Source organism: Oncorhynchus mykiss, chromosome 25, assembly GCF_057628025.1.
Source record: "Oncorhynchus mykiss isolate SJ-2025 chromosome 25, ASM5762802v1, whole genome shotgun sequence".
Lineage (NCBI taxonomy): Eukaryota > Metazoa > Chordata > Actinopteri > Salmoniformes > Salmonidae > Oncorhynchus > Oncorhynchus mykiss.
Window position 1 is genome coordinate 49,728,021 of NC_143046.1, and position 17,659 is coordinate 49,745,679.

The 17,659-nt window shown below is 40.7% G+C and overlaps 1 protein-coding gene across 1 annotated transcript in view; it reads right to left on the bottom strand.

Moving 5' to 3' along the window:
* alk (ALK receptor tyrosine kinase) overlaps nucleotides 1–17,659 on the bottom strand; it is a 698,893-nt gene that overhangs the window by 35,979 nt on the left and 645,255 nt on the right. The window contains exons 14-19 of the mRNA XM_090220448.1: nucleotides 16,632–16,742; nucleotides 6,986–7,124; nucleotides 5,340–5,510; nucleotides 3,386–3,484; nucleotides 2,832–2,990; nucleotides 465–578 (exon numbers count right to left, since the gene is read on the bottom strand). Coding sequence (XP_090076574.1) covers nucleotides 465–578; nucleotides 2,832–2,990; nucleotides 3,386–3,484; nucleotides 5,340–5,510; nucleotides 6,986–7,124; nucleotides 16,632–16,742 — 793 coding nt within the window. The remainder of the gene's footprint in view (nucleotides 1–464; nucleotides 579–2,831; nucleotides 2,991–3,385; nucleotides 3,485–5,339; nucleotides 5,511–6,985; nucleotides 7,125–16,631; nucleotides 16,743–17,659) is intronic.

Consider the following 17,659-nt stretch of genomic DNA (forward strand, 5'->3'; position numbering starts at 1 on the left):
AATGGAGTATATTTTTTTAAGGCTTCATAAATAATAAAGACTCCATAAGACATTTAGAAGGCTTGTTTTTTCCCCTCTTCAAACTACACACATTACCCCCATAATGACAGGTTTTTAGAAAGTTATTACAAATACAAAACTGAAGTATGATATTTGCATAAGTATTCTGACCTTTTACTAAGTACTTTGTTGAAGCAGCTTTGGCAGCGATTACAGCCTCAAGTCTTCTTGGGTATGACGCTACAAGCATGACATACCTGTATTTGGGGAGTTTCTCCCATTCTTCTCTGCTGATCCTCTCAAGCTCTTCTCACAGTATGTATAGATACCTACATGTTTTTAATATGCCTTACACCAACATTTGTGTGTTTTTGTGCCTGTGTGATTCCGCGTAAGCTTGCGTGTGTGTGTGTGTGTGTGTGCACACAACTATAGGTGTGTATCTGTCGCATTTCACCACTCACTGATCATGACTCCAGACACAGCTAGCAGCAGGGCAGCGATGAGGGCTGAGGTCCCCACAGACAGACCCAGGGCCAGATGGGACAGGGAGGGCTGGGGTGGCAGCGGAGACACCTCTGTCAGGGGAGAGAAGAGTTCAGATCTGGGTCAAGTACATCGTATTAGAAGATGTTGTGAATTTACTTTCAATCATCTGATGACTGTTATTTATCGAAATAACTAACTATCTTTAGTTATTACCCGATTAAATGAATCATATAACAATTAATTCATTAGGAATTTGGGGCACCACGAGAGTTGTTGGTTAAAGAGTTACCATCTCCCGAATTAAACTCTACCACATCCATAAAACAGTCAACGTATTAATCATAACCTCATATCATATCGTCATTCTGAACAGTCGTAACCTCCTGTATCTGCAAAAAAAATAGCCTTACTAATTCAGTACTACACAAATTGGTTTAATTATTTATTTACTAGCTAACTAAATGATAACATAGGATAAACATACACACTTAATACATTAGGATAAGGTCCCTAGCGGACTGACAACATATGTTGTCAGCATGTTACAAAGGAGATGTAGATAGAGAGAGAAAGAGACACTTATCGTTGATACATTTTAGGAACTACTCTCACAGTAATCATATACTTTGCACACGAACCACCGCCCGTTTGGAGTAAGAAATCATGAATATATTTACGTTTAAATGCCTTTGTTCACTGTGGATCTCTGTCGGTACCAGCCCTCCTAAGGAAGGGTGTTGAGATTTCAGTGGAAAGCTTGTAAGGCTCTGATTGTCCAAAAGGGGTCCCCCCCTACCCTCTGTCTTCTACTGTTGTTCACTCTGGAAGATGCTCCTTGGATGATAGGCTAGCCAGACGTTTCGACGGTTCCCATTAGTGATGAGAGTAGTTGAATACGGTGATTTGAGAAGGGTAGTAGAATAGAATGGTTTGAAGAGTAGTAGAATGGTCCCACTTAAATTCGCATTTCTAGATACGTTCCTTAGGACAGCTAATCAGCTGCACCAGTGATTTTTCAGGAGGGGAGTTTCTCTTCTCTACCTCGTGTTGATATTCAGAGATCAAACCACTTTGGACGTGAGCTGCAGCTAAAACGTCTCTCTGGTCTCCATGTTAATATCTTTACCAATCCTTTTATGCACTCTGGTCAACAGGGTTCTGTCAGGCTGACACGCTCTCTGACTTCACTCGGGGTGTTGCTACTTACTGTGCAATGTTTATAGGAGACAAACTATCTCTTATGGCTCCTAAAATCATATTCCTATCTTAGGAAAAATACTTTCATAATTTGTCATATTTAAAATACAACGTAGAGGATGGAGACTTCATATACCTAGTGTATATACTTTTCAAGTTACAGTAGGTGAGGTGTCAATACCCCACCAGCTCCCTCCTCCCCTCTTCTGTGGGAAAGCGAGGGTCTGGTTATTGTGATCCATTGCCAAGCTGATCTGACCCATTCAGATCCTTACAGGACAGTCATGACAAATTAAGTGAATATTAATGATGGGCACAAGATCTAATTGCTAATCCTATGGATGGATACAAATATGGAAAATCTATTCCAATATCAGCTGAATTTTTTTTCGATACGATAATACTAGATATCGACTATATAAAAAACTAACTTTTCTGTTGACTTCCACAGCTCGGTTAAGTCCATACATCTGCTTGCTGACTGCCCATTACGCCTGGTATGAATGATCTGAGAGCTATATCATATAAAATGTTCAATATTAGTGCCAACCACTACAGAATATATTGTTGTCACAGTCATCTTTTGGTGGTGGATAATTTTTTGTGTTGGCTCAGAATCTTTGTTTACCCAGACAAGAACCATAATAAACTTCTATTAGCGCCTGCATACGGCATATTATTTCAATACTTTACATGTGCTACACAATGGTCACCAATGGTATAGTCCACAAAATGCAAACTCCAAGGTCAGTCAAGCACACATTAAAATACTTTCAAGTACTAACCTTTAAAGTTTTTAAAAGAATGTGACTTATGTTTTTGACCCAAGTCTGGAAAAGTAATATGGAACAATGATTTCACCTCTGCAAGCTATCCTAAGTATTGATCAAAATTGATCAATTGATCAAAAAATTATAACAATTAGTGAATTATTACTACATCATTAAAAAGCATTTCCTATGAGTAAGATTCAATAAAGTATAGAACCCCTGCTAATAGATTATTTTTAAGTGGATGATTTAAGGAAGAGTAATTATGTTTTAATTTATATGTAGAATTCTATTATAATCATCAAATTGAGCAAGGCACATACATCTCTGATTGTTATATTACAAAGGTAGTGTGTGTGTGTGTGTGTCTCTGACCTGTTGATGCATTGACACAAGAGACACCGTCGGGGGCAAGTTCGAGGTCCTCGTCACAGTAACATATTGTCCCCTCCTCGTTGTCATGACACTCGCCCGTCTCACAGTGGCTACAGTTCTGCACGGGGCAGATGATCACTTCTCCATCACTTTCCATCCCTATACAGGCACAGACACAGGAAATGGTCAACGGATATGCTCCGTGCAGATGTCTTACCGTATATGCTGCCCCATTGCTTTATTCCTCAACCCACAATATACAATGTTACAGATGCAATAGCCTCCATATGCTAGAATAGAAAATAATAGAATAGAATAGGCTGGGAGCAGCACAGTGTCAACTGCAGAGCAGCGCTTTGCTCAAGGGCACAACAGTAGTGAAAGGTACCTGGGAGCAGACACCAGCAGACCTCCGATTGCCAGTTCAATTCCCACCTTCATCACCCTGTCTAACGCCTGCCTACTGGTCCGCCTCACTAACCTCTACCTTGCCAGTCGCCGCACTGTAGTTCATAGACTGTGTACTGTAATTGTCTCATTTCGTCATCCGTTACCTTTCAGAGCATCCAGGAAGATCTCTCCCTCTGGGTTGGTGAAAGAGGAACCGTCATCCCCGTCCTGCTTTGGGTCATTTGCTTCAGAGGTGCTGCCACCTAGAGACAGTGAAGGGGATGGTCGTGGTAATAAAATGACGCAATCAGTCAGCGAACTTACTACAGAGTACCTCCATGGTATATAGCAGGTGTCAAACTCATTCCACAAAGGGCCGATTATCTGCAGGTTTTCGCTCCTCCTTTAAACTTGAATGATGAATTAAGGTCACTAATTAGTAAAGAACTCCCTTCACCTGGTTGTCTAGGTCTTCATTGAAAGGAAAAATCAAAAACCCGCAGACACTAGGCCCTCCATGGAACTAGATTGACACCCCTGGTATGTACAGTAGGTTTAATTTAATCTAAAGTGCTACCTGATGATATTATCTAATGATAAATAATGATAATAAAGTTTTATGGACCAACAATGACAAAGTGACAGATAGGGTGATTGAAAATCTACATGACATCTACAATTCGGAAAGTATTCAGACCCCTTCACTTTTCCAAATTTTGTTACGTTACAGCCTTATTCTAAAATTGATTAAATCATTTTTTCCCCTCATCTGTCTACACACAATACCCCATAATGACAAAGCGAAAGCAGGTTCTTAGACATTTTTGAAAAGTTATTACAAATAAAAAAACATAAATACATTATTTACATAAGTATTCAAACCCTTTTCTATGAGACTCGAAATTGAGCTCAGGTGCATCCAGTTTCCATTGATCATCCTTAAGATGTTCCTACAACTTGATTGGAGTCCACCTGTGGTAAATTCAATTGAAAGGCACACACCTGTCTATATAAAGGTCCCATGAATGCATGTCAGAGTAGAAACCAAGCCATGAGGTCGAAGGAACTGTACGTAGAGCTCCGAGACAGGATTGTGTCAAGGCACAGATCTGGGGAAGGGTACCAAAATATTTCTGCAACATTGAAGGTCCCCAAGACCTCAGGGAGGTGACCAAGAACTTGATAGTCATTCTGGCAGAGCTCCAGAGTTCCTCTGTGGAGATGGGAGAACTTCCAGAAGGACAACCATCTCTGCAGCACTCCACCAATCAGACCTTAATTGTAAAGTGGCCAGACAGATGTCACTCCTCAGTAAAACGCACATGACAGCCCGCTTGGAGTTTGCCAAAAGACACCTAAAGGACTCTCAGTCCATGAGAAACAAGATTCTCTGATCTGATAAGGCCAAGATTGAACTCTTTGGCCTGAATGCCAAGCGTCACGTCTGAAAGAAACCTGGCACCATCCCTACAGTGAAGCATGGTGGTGGCAGAATCATGCTGTTTTTGACTGGCAGGGACTGGGCGACTAGTCAGGATCGAGGGAAAGGTGAATGGAGTAAAGTACAGAGAGATCTTTGATGAAAACCTGTTCCAGAGCACTCAGGACCTCAGACTGGGGCTAAGGTTCACCTTCCAACAGGACAACGACTCTAAGCACACAGCCAAGACAACGCAGGAGTGGCTTTGGGACAAGTCTCTGAATGTCCTTGAGTGGCCCAGCCAGAGCCCGAACATTTCTGAAGAGAACTGAAAATAGCTGTGCCGTGACGCTCCCCATCCAACCAAATAGAGCTTGATAGGATCTGCAGAGAATAATGGGAGAAACTGGAGTATCGTTTGTTGATTTAATATTTTATACATTTTAGAATAAGGCTGCAATGTAACAAAATGTGGAAAAAGTCAAGGGGTCTGAATACTTTCCCGAATACACTGCTTTATATTATTTGTATTTATTTTATTTAACCTTTATTTAACTAGGCAAGTCAGTTAAGAACAAATTCTTATTTACCCTCCCCTAACCCGGATGACGCTGGGCCAATTGTGCGCCGGGATCGAACCGGGCTGTATATTCATATTACTATATACTGCATATTTACTGTATATATTTTTTACCTACCTCTATACCCCCCTCCTCCACCACCGGATGTACAGGGGCCTCCCCCTCCCCCGAAGCCCCCTCGGGTCTTCCAGCCCAACTTCTGGCAGGGTTGCCCCCCCTGGCCTCCAAGTATTAGGGGTCTCCCACCCAGAGACCCAGGGTTACTGTCATTCCAACCTCCGCCTCCACCTACACACACAAAGATACAAAGGACAAACACTAAGACAGTTATACACTGGATTAAATCATGTGCACACATTTATTGACACCTTCTGGATAGCCAATCAATCAATGAACACTTGATCGATTGATTGATTGATTTCTGGACAGTCATAGTCCTTAAATGTTGCAAGCAAATCCTCACATGGGCACCATAATGTGGAGGATCATCCTCATATGGGGCACCAACATGTAGATAAAGGCTGTTCTTATGGGATGGCAGATGGTAATATTATGATTCATTTGATTGAAACTCCCTAGCATCCACCCATTCACACTCAGATCAATGTCTGAAATAGAATCAGGAATGCTTCCAGTGCTGAGCCAGAAAGACAGTAACCACCTCTGTATCTGATAGAGACTTGGCAGTAGTTTGTTGTAGGGGCCTCCACCTCTCCTCTCAAAACCATGCTCCGGCTCTAGTTAGCACGAAGACACCCACAATTAATCCTACACAAACTCTCCCAGCTCGCGTCTTGCCCTATTTTCTCCTCTTCTTTCCCACCAGTCAAATGAGACAAACAAGTACATCCAAAACCTAAAAAAAAAAAAAATCCTACGCCAGCAACAAACAGTAAACAGACCAGACAGAGCAAATGTATTATTTGCCCTCACCGGGCTACACTCACAGTAAGCCAAAGGCCTACTGAACAGCCTAATATGACTCACAGTGAGTGAATAATGGATACAGAGATGTGTAAAAAATTAATGTAGAGGCGTTGTGTTTGCACCCCAGGTAGAAAAGGAGAGAGACAAATTGTGAAGTTAATAGGCATGCAAACCTGTCATCTTGTCCTGTCTTAATTTACTAGTAAGAAATATAAAAATTACTATGAACAGAAGTAGGGTCCTATGAAACTCACCTTTTCTTTTGCCATAAACAGACCACAAACCTGGAGTACACCCAAAACAGGAGTGTATAGTTTCCAATGCAACGTTCTACGGTCAATTTCTCACATATAAAATGTATAAAAAACTTAACAAATAAACCAACTTTATACAATACTGTTAACAAAAATTGCCTATCCCCGCTAAAGCATACTCTAGCTGTAAGTACAAACAAGCCACACAGAAAAGGTATTTGAGACACATAATGGAGCACAAGACACTGAAAACACTGGGTTGGGAGATGAAAGTGGTAAATAATTCTATTGAGTTGTTAATAGAACTCAGTTGGGGAGCAAGCCGTTAAAAAGCTGTAGTTGTATTGAACTCAAACTGCACCAAGGGAGCGGGACACAGGGGGACAGAATGGATTGGGGGCACACACTGAGGCAGATGTCCCCGCAAACACACAGAACAAGCAAACAGACACCCACAAACACAGGCGCACACAGGCAGGCACACACACACACACACACACACACACACACACACACACACACACACACACTGTCAAGCAGTCCTTCACAACACAAAACACACAGTGTTGTTGGAAGTTTTACCTGCCGCTCCAGACTTCCCGTTACGCCCTGGTACATTGGGGTCGTCCATTAACTCATTCTGGCTGCCTGATTGGCTGCTGTACCCACGTCCCCCACCTCCACCTGCGATGATCAGGGGGATGTGGACACCCCTCTCCACCTGTTACCATGGCAAATTAGTCAGTGTGACAACAATCTCTAACATATATTATACATTTAATGTGGGTGTGCCCAGACCCGCTTCAACCCAGCTTAAATAAAAAAAAGGCACAGGTGCTCAATCGAGGAAAGAAACAACAACATGTACTCTAAATTATCTAATATATCCCCTTTCATTTACTTATTTTACTAGGGCTGTGTCGGTCATGAAATTTTGGCCTCCACGCATGATGCGTGCATTTAGAACATCTGCATTTTTTAAAAGTCTAATAAATCCATTTAATATAGCCTACACCATCACAATAAATCCATTATTTATTTTAGGCAGGTCTAAAGAAACATTATGATAAGAGGAAAATGTATTTAAGAAGAACAGAATAGCATATTCTGAGTCGGCCTATTTTGTTATCTGGCTATGTGCATTGTCAATGGCAGCCTAGGCTGGAGACTAGTTCATTTAGCAGACAAGATATGCTTTGTGCCATTATTTTTTTTTTACATCATATGACTTCATAGTAAGAAAAACATAATTAAACTTAGCTGAATGAAATTGGAAGGATATTCTTCCCATTCCTGATCGAGTGCACATATATTTTCCTCTAACGACTTCCACAAGTGTCAGGAGACTCGTCTGAAGTCAGTACATCCGATTTGCCAACTCCTGTCTGTAGTTTTCAAACCGTTTGGGATACACACTAATATGACCCCTCTGTGCAAAGGTGAGACTCTCACAAACACTTACACAATGGTTGTTTTGCTCTAGGACACACTCACAAGACTCATCTGAATGCCCCCAGTACCAGTTAAAAAATTATAAGTAAAAATTGAGACTTTTTTAGGGCAAAAATAAGGTGTTAAATGCATTTAAAAAATAACATTAAATAAATACATGTGTCCTGATCTTTCTAAAATCTCTCAGATATAGTGGTTCCTCAATTAAACGTTTTGAGCTTATGCCATGACCATCTGTGGTAGATGGTGTCAGATTGTGGTAAATTGTGTAATTCTCTCATTGCACCACACTATCACAAGGGGGATTTAGAATGCTGATCTATCGGTAGTCTAAACTGTGGCACAATTTACTATCTTTTCGTAAATTAATGGAGGTGTGAATGTTTCAGTCCGAGAGTCTCTCTTCTCTCGCACTAGATTCCTGCATCAGGCCCCCCAAAAAGTTGCTGCCGGGTGGTCGTGGAGTTGAGAGAGAACTTGGGTAAATACAATTACACTTGACATGTGGACTGATTATTTTCGAAAAATATGCACGGTGGGCTTTTGGTTTCTCTCCCTCTAAAAACAGAAATAAATAATTCTAAATAACAAACTTTATTCACCACAGTGTGAAAGAGTGATAGCCTCTCTATATAAAGTGAGTTTCTGAAAGTCCTTCTTTGCGGATGTGAAGAAGTAACTGAATGAAAGAGAGTGCAGCGAGAATAAGGGGGGTGGTGTTGCCCATATTTTCAAGACCTGAGCTACTTTTATTTAAGAGATGTACTAGTTTATTTAGGCAATCTAATATATTTGTTTAGTCTTGGCCTATTTAGTAGGTTTTTTGTCAGCATAAAGCTGAGTGACTCACTCATCTGTGGCTTTGGATCAAAATAAATTAGTACCAATATTGTTCCTGATAGTCTTTAATAAAGAAATGTTGTGTGTGTTCAATTATTTGTGACATTGTGGTTACAATGAAGAATGTTAACAAAATAAATCAAATTAATCGTATTCATAATGAATAATCAAATGCGTTTTGCAAGCCTTTCATTTTTCCCTATTTACATTTTTGTAAGATTTGATTTAATCTTTTTAGACAATACAAAACATACAACCTACATCACACCTGCCCAGATCCACCTGCTCACATCTCCATCTCCAGCGCCCGCATCACTCTCTGCCACATGGCCTCAAACTGCACCATTTTATTTCTCTCTGTCGCCCACATGCACTTTCAACATTTGGATAATAAAGCATTTCAAGGCGGACATTGGTTGATTTTCAGTTTTTAAGTATATTTTTTCTCAAGATAATTGACGGGAAAAGTATCGTCCAACGCATAGGGTATGGTATCTCTGCACCCTTATATGCCATGTCTTGAAATATGCAGACAGATGGATAAAAAGTTCATTTCCATTGTGATACTTCTGACAGCCACATTTCTAACTCCACCCATAACTTTTGGACTGAAAAACATTCCCAGAAGGCTTGGATTATTATAACCTAATGAAAAATTAACCTGGTAATCGAATTGAATTTACTGTAGGCCAAAGACCCATGGGTTTAACCTTCTGAATAAATGATTATATGAATTACAAGAGCCGATCCGTTACCCAACAAAATAATATACCTTTTTTTGTCTAATTGTTTTTATGACGACAGTCAGTAGGCATTAATTCATTTGTCTGCAAGCCCAAGAAATGTTTCTGATATTACATACAGACAGAAATGTTTTTGGGATACCAATATTACAACCTGGAATACGACTTTCCCGAATTGGATCCTTTGTCCGTACCCCCCAATTCAATTGAATTGATTCCAAAGGCTGATCCAAAACACCTCCGGCGGAGAAGAGGTATTCGGAGTGGACTTCTAGTCCGACACAGGAGGCGCACACACCCCCCCACCACTTCAGAGTATATTACTCGCTAATGTTCAGTCTCTGGATAATAAAGTAGACCAGCTCAGGGAGAGAATCTCCATCCAGAGAGACATCAGGGATTGTAACATATACTCTGTTTCACAGAAACATGGGTCTCTCGGGATATACTGTCTTTGTCCATACAGCCAGCTGGGTTCTTAGTATATTGCGCAGACAGGAATAAAGAACTCTCTGGTAAGAAGAAAGGTTGGGGTGTATGTTTCATGATTAACCACTCATTAACCGGATTGTGATAACATACAGAAACTCAAGTATTTTTGTTCCCCCGACCTAGAATACCTCACAATCAAATGCCGACTGTATTACCTCCCAAGATAATTTTCTTAGGTTACAGCCGTGTATATTCCCCCTCAAGTCGATACCACAATGGCTCAAAGAACTTCACTGGACTTTATGCAAACTGGAAAACACATATCCTGAGGACGCATTTATTGTAGCTGGGGATTACAGCAAAGCAAATTTGAGTAAAACACTACCGAAGTTATATCCACACACTGACTGTAGTACTCGAGCTGCTAAAACCCTTTACCACTGCTACTCCAACATCTGGAAGGCCTTACAAGGCCCTCCCCCGCCCTCCCTTAGGCAAATCTGATCATGGCTCCATTTTGCTCCTCCCTTCCTATAGGCAGAAACAGAAACAGGAAGTACCCGTGCTAAGGACTATTCAACGCTGGTCTGACCAATCGGAATCTACGCTTGAAGATAATTTTGATCACGTGAACTAGGATATGTTCCAAGTAGCCTCTGAGATTAACATTGATGAATACACAGATACGGTGACTGAGTTTATCAAGAAGTGTATAGGAGATGTTGTACCCACTGTGACCATTAAAACCTACCCTAACCAGAAACCGTGGATAGATGTCAGCATTCGCGCCAAACTGAAAGTGTGACCAACTGCATTTAACCATGGCAAGGTGACTGAGAATATGGCCAAATACAAACAGTATAGTTATTCCATACCTTAAGGCAAGGCCTTAAGGCAATCAAACAGGCAAAACATTGGTATAGAGACAAAGTGGAGTCACAATTCAATGGCTCAGACACGAGACGTATGTGGCAGGTTCTACAGACAATCACGGACTACAAAGGGAAAACCAGCCACATCGTGGATACCGACGTCTTCAAGTTCCTCAGTGTACACATCATTGACGATGGTCCACCAACACAGACAGCGCCTCTTCAACCTCAGGAGGCTGAAGAAATTTGGCTTGGCACCTAAAACCCTCACAAACTTTTACAGATGCACAATGGAGAGCATGTTGTTGGGCTGTATCACTGCCAGGTACAGCAACTGCACCCCCTGCAACCGCAGGGTTCTCCAGAGGGTGGTGCGGTTCAGTGATGACACTGGATCTCTTCAAATTGTTGTGCAGGAAAAGGATGTCATCCACCGTGTCTGGTCGCTCACAGCTGGCTTCTCTCCGAAACCACACATCCATCTGAAGGTGACACGTTAACCACACAATTACCAGGTGGACAGTAGGCCTCTTGAAGCGATAGAGGAAATCAAGAAGATCCACAAGTATTCTTTCACAATAGCTGGCCTTATGTTAATTTTGTGATGCACTGTCCCACTCCATGGTGGAAAACGTTCAGTCTTCATTTATGTAATGGGCTATAAGGTACAAGTATTCTATTTTAGAACATCGGCAGTCCACATGTCAAGTGTAATTGAGCCATTGTATTTACCCAAGTTCTCTTTCAACTCCGGGGCAACCCACCTGCTGATTTTTTTTGGCCTGATGCAGGACTCTATTGCAATAGGAACGAGACTGACAAACATTCACACCTCAATTAATTTACAAAAGTATAGTCTAATAGCTTGACAATGTGTGAATAATCCCCCAATTTGTGCAACAGTTTAGACTACTGATGCTGCGGTACGTCAGAGAGGAATCCTATTGTAACGTGTAGCCTAATGGCCCAAAAAGGGCAAACTTGCAATGTATTCGATGCTTATTAAGCACTCTAAAGTTTTACATTTCTAACTCAAATATCACAGACCAAATTTGCCCTAACGAAAAATGCATCAACCCCTACATATATTTAAATGTATGATAGTCTGTATAATAATATATTGTAATATATTATATTGTAATTCTGTTGCCTATTGGAGTATTTGTTTCATATCCTACGGACCATGCCTCACGCAACTGCAAAAGGTTGGATAAAGCAATTTCACAAATCTGTCTGTTTTTAAACTTTGCTATAATGTATAAAGGCTTTACACTTTTTTTTCATTATAACATACTCTCTGGTATTACGTATCCTTTATTTAGTATTGTTTACCTTGTTCCTAACTGGCAGATAGATTATGTTGTAATCTAACAGCACCTGTTTGTCATGCAACAGTATCTCTTGCGCTTTTGACAATGATTTTACACGAGGCCTATTTGACATGATATACAGTGGCTTGCGAAAGTATTCACCTCCCTTGGCATTTTTCCTTTGTTGCCTTACAACCTGAAATTAAAATAGATTTTTGTGGGGTTTATATCATTTGATTTACACAACATGCCTACCACTTTGAAGATGCAAAATGTTTTTTATTGTGAAGCAAACAAGAAATAAGACAACAAAACAGAAAACTTGAGCGTGCATAACTATTCACCTCCCCAAAGTCAATACTTCGTAGAGCCAATTTATACAGCAATTACAGATGCAAGTCTCCTGGGGTATATCTCTAAGCTTGGCACATCAAGCCACTGGGATTTTTGTCCATTCTTCAAGGCAAAACTGCTCCAGCTAACGATATGCCACAGATTCTCAATTGGATTGAAGTCTGGGCTTTGACTAGGCCATTCCAAGACATTTAAATGTTTCCCCTTAACCACTTGAGTGTTGCTTTAGCAGTATGCTTAGTGTCATTGTCCAGCTGGAAGGTGAACCTCCGTCCCAGTCTCAAATCTCTGGAAGACTGAAACAGGTTTCCCTCAAGAATTTCCTTGTATTTAGCACCATCCATCGTTTCTTCAATTCTGACCAGTTTCCTATTCCCTGCCGATGAAAAACCTCCCCACAGCATGATGCTGCCACCACCATATGGGGATGATGTTCTCGGGGGGATGAGAGCTGTCATAGTGTTTTCCTTGATGGCCAAAAAGCTACATTTTAGTCTCATCTGACCAGAGTACCTTCTTCCATATGTTTGGGGAGTTTCCCACATTCCTTTTGCCGAACACCAAACATGTTTGCTTATTTTCTTCTTTAAAAAAATGACTTATTTTTTGGCGACTCTTCCGTAAAGCCCAGCTCTGTGGAGTGTACGGATCAAGTGGTCCCATGGACAAATACTCCAATCTCCGCTGTGGAGCTTTGCAGCTCCTTCAGGGTTATCTTTGGTCTCTTTGTTTCCTCTCTGATTAATGCCCTCCTTGACTAGGTCCTTGAATTTTGGTGGGTGGCCCTCTCTTGGCAGGTTTGTTGTTGTGTCATATTCTTTACATTTTTTAATTATGGATTTAATTGTGCTCTGTGGGATGCTCAAAGTTTCAGATATTTTTTTACAACCCAACCCTGATCTGTACTTCTCCACAACTTTGTCGCTGACCTGTTTGGAGAGGTCCTTGGTCTTCATGGTGCCGTTTGCTTGGTGGTGCCCCTTGCTTAGTGGTGTTGCAGACTCTGGGGCCTTTCAGAACAGGTGTACATATACTGAGATCATGTGAAAGATCATGTGACACTTAAATAAGGTCCAGCTGTGTGCAATCTAACTAATTATGTGACTTCTGGAGGTAATTGGTTGCACCAGATCTTATTTAGGGGCTTCATAGCAAAGGGGGTGAATACATATGCCTGCACCACTTTTCCATTTCTTTTAAGAACTTTTTGAAACAAGTTCTCTTTTCATTTCACTTCACTAATTTGGACTATTTTGTGTATGTCCATTACATGGAATCCAAATTAAAATCAATTTAAATTACAGGTTGTAATGCAACAAAATAGGAAAAACACCAAGGGGGATGAATACTTTTGCAAGGCACTTTACCTAAAATAATTATATCCACTAGACTAAGAAATAATATTTTTATTATTATAGATTATTTTATAAACCTACTGTATATAATGTCATTTCAAGTTATCCCTTTGGAGCAAATGCAAAAGCGATTTGGAGTTGTTGAATAGGAGTGACAAAATGTATTATAATTGAATTTGAATCAACTGAATGATGATGATGAAGAAGAAGAGAGTGATTGAATTTGGAACAGCAGTGTAAAAATTTGCTCTTCTCTGTCCCACGCCCACACACACACAAAAAAGCTGTCCGAAAAAAATGTAACTTATTAAAGCTTATTACTTAATAAAACTTTTGTTACACTGTAAGGTTTTTATTGTAAGGGATATTATATGGGATGTTATATTCCAGTACATTCTTAAAATATGTGTTGACTGTATATACACAAGTGATGTCTGCTAAATTAACAAGTTGATGGTGAAACCTCTGCTACTAAGCACAGATATACATAAAAAAGGTTTCACATATTTTGAAGACCTGAGCTATTTAATTTAGGTGTTTTATTTATTAAGAATATATAGAATAACCTGGTGGCATTGGTAGAGTGTCTTGCGGAGAATGGAGTAAAAGTGCTCTGTACTGTAAGTACGCACCAACTCCAGGTGTAAATGGTTTAGCAGCCTTTTCAATAAATGTGAATTAAAAAGAAGCTTCCAATCTTGATGGTCTATCAGCAGGACAATAGACTCTTGCCGAGTTTAGGGACTTTAAATGTATTCATGAGTGTTTCGAGGCATGTCACATCACCCATCTCTTTGCATAGCCCACCACATTCACTGTTTTCTAACCACATCTGGAAGGATCCAAAACGAACTACTATGGAAATAAATATCACTGAATGTCAGAAATATTGGAATAAAGTAGGCTAATGGAATTGAAGGCAACAACTTGTTGCTTACTGAAACACCCAAAGTCATCCAATTGTTATAAAATGATTTGAAGCAACAGCCTACCCGCCCGCGTATGGTCAACTATTTCAGCACTGCTTTGAGACAAGCATGGGGACTGGTCTTGATAAATCAATGAGATTTTTATTTTCACTGAATCTCTGTTTGGGTATTGGTTAGGCTACAATTAGGGAGTGGAAATGTTAGGATTATTTTGCTCTTCACTCTCGCAGTCGTTTAGTAGCCTAGGCCTACTCCCGACTGATCACATTGTAGAGTGACACAACCCTGAGGCCTACATATGTTACTGTAAAATGCATTTTCATTTTTCTTGGAATATAAACAACATAAAATTAATTAATTTCATTAAGCTAAATTGCTAACAGTATAAACAGCACAACAAATACAATAATAATTTACAAACAAATTACAATCAATCCCATATAGTCTGTTCGAACAAGAAAAGGTTTTAGTCTCTAGTATAGCCAATATTATAAACAGCCAAATGCATTCGTTAATTCAATCGCTTTAGCCGACATGTTGTGATTTAGAACAAAAAAATGCTTGACTGTATTTAGAGACATGGATAACTTGTATGCTGTGTGATGACATGCACAATTAAATTACTAATTGATTGATATACTGTATATTGAAGTATGCCTTTTTGCCAATAAGTAAGTTACGTTAAAACAGCTAGAGTAAACAGGACTCGTACAGTGGTTCTTCCTTTAAAAGTTGCAGCGTACTGCAGCACAGCTTGCGTGGTGCCCAAAAATTCTATGGCATGTTATTTAATTGCAAACTACTGGTACCATTAATGCTAGTTAGTGCTAGTTTGACCACCAGAGGGCATCTTTGAGAAGCATTTGATAGCCTTCAATAGTGGCTGTACTAGAGATTTTAAAACCTTTTTTGTAAGAACTTAGTATGGGACTGATTTTAAGAATTTTTTCTTAATTTGATTAATATTATGGTGCTTCTATTCCAAGAAAAACAAAAAACCCTCTGGGTTTCCGTTAGGATGGAACGGAAAATATGTACAACGTGACGGTTGGAAGTAGGTTGGAAGTAGGCTACAGTGCTGGGCTATTTAGCTAAAGAATCCCTGTGTCGTGCGTGGGCACTTGGGAGACCGTGGTTCAATTCCCCGACAGGGAAGAAGGCTGTCCTTGTAAATAATAATTTATTCTTAACTGATTCCATATGTGTTATTTTATAGTTATGATGTCTTCACTATTATTCAACAATGTAGAATGCACCGTAAATGGGTTGCCAACCGCCATATAAAGTCCAAAGAAGTAAAAAAGAAAGCCTGAGGAAGGAATTCGGATTACCCTTTTATCTGTGGATTAGTTGTCGGAGTAGAGACCTTGTTCATTTCAGGTAAAATAACAACCTAATGTTTATATCCCAGGACAAATGAGCTAGCAACAGCAAGCCGGCTACCTAAATTGCCATAAATATTTAATGCTTTTCAACCTGTCCCCAAATTAATATAATTGGTGCAGAGATTGTTCTGATATTTCAACCTGCGTGTCCTGATCGTGTCTGGTATGGGAGTACAAAATCAATATGTGCGCGATGGCGGTGAGTTTTAAAAGCATGGTAGGCCTACTCTTTTGATGATAAGTGTTTGATGTGATTTTCGATTGCATTTGCGTTGATGTCAGAGTGATTAGAGGGACAATAGAGAGCTGAGTACCAGACCATTAGCGGTTGTTAGTGAGTTGGGCACTACCAACGCAACAGTGCCAATCATGTACTGAGTGCATAGGAGGAGATTACTGTGACTCAACAGTGAAGTGGAATTTGACTGTGGCCATGACTCAGGACTGTCAGAGTGGCGGTAATGCAGTCACCGCAACAGCCCTAATCCTTTCCAGACTCTTTTATTTCCATTACTTCCATCCTTCACATCTGACAGTTGAAGCCTTTTCTCCTTACCTTGAACACATAGGTGGCTCCTCCTCCTCCTCCGCCCCCGCCTCCTTTGACCTGTGTCTTCTTGTCCAATGGTGTCTGCTCTACACAGATCTTGTTCAGTGTCCCGTTGGTCTACCAATGAGAATTGGGAGAGAGTGATACCCGAGTTTCTTTATTCAGGGGAAAAGTAACACATTTGAGACACTGTACATCTGTATAATCCAGACTTCCTCACAAATCATGCATTGATATCAATGGAAGATGTCTGCTAAAGTCAAGTTCCAAGCTCATATCTGTAGGTAGGATTGGGCCTTTACTAGCCTATTCCCAGATCTGTTTGAGCTGTCTTGACAAACTCTACAGTCATTGTCATGCAAAACAAGTGTCCAAGAGTGTCCAAGAGCATAGGAGCAAGTGTCCAAGAGCATAGGAGTACTACACCTAATGTTTTATTCTACCCAATCTACCCATCACTGCCTTGGGCTATTGTAACAAATGAGAGATTTATCGAGAGCCAAACGACCCGCGGTGCTGATGACAGGTAATAGTAACCAAACAGTCAGTCCTCTTCCTTCCAACCACGACACTTTCATAAATCTGGACTTCAGGCTCCTACAGCCAGAGCTGGAGAGGGAGGGGCCAATAAGGAGTTTGATTGACAGCTGCAGGAGGAGAGGGGGCAATGGATTCCGACCTTGGCCAGTGCCCCATGGGAGGCCGTGGATTGCCAGAGCTCAATTTCACACAGAATTACCACCCGCCCTCCTGCCCTAACCGACACCCTCCCACCTCTGGCTGTCGCTTTGTGTGTGTGTGTGTGTGTGTGTGTGTGTGTGTGTGTGTGTGTGTGTGTGTGTGTGTGTGTGTGTGTGTGTGTGTGTGTGTGTGTGTGTGTGTGTGTGTGTGTGTGTGTGTGTGTGTGTGTGCGTGCGTGCGTGCGTGCGTGCGTGCGTGCGTGCGTGCGTGCGTGCGTGTGTCTCTAATATGGTGTGTAAAAGCCTAAAAGGATATTAATACTTCTACAGAGGGGAGGCTGTGAGAAACATAGA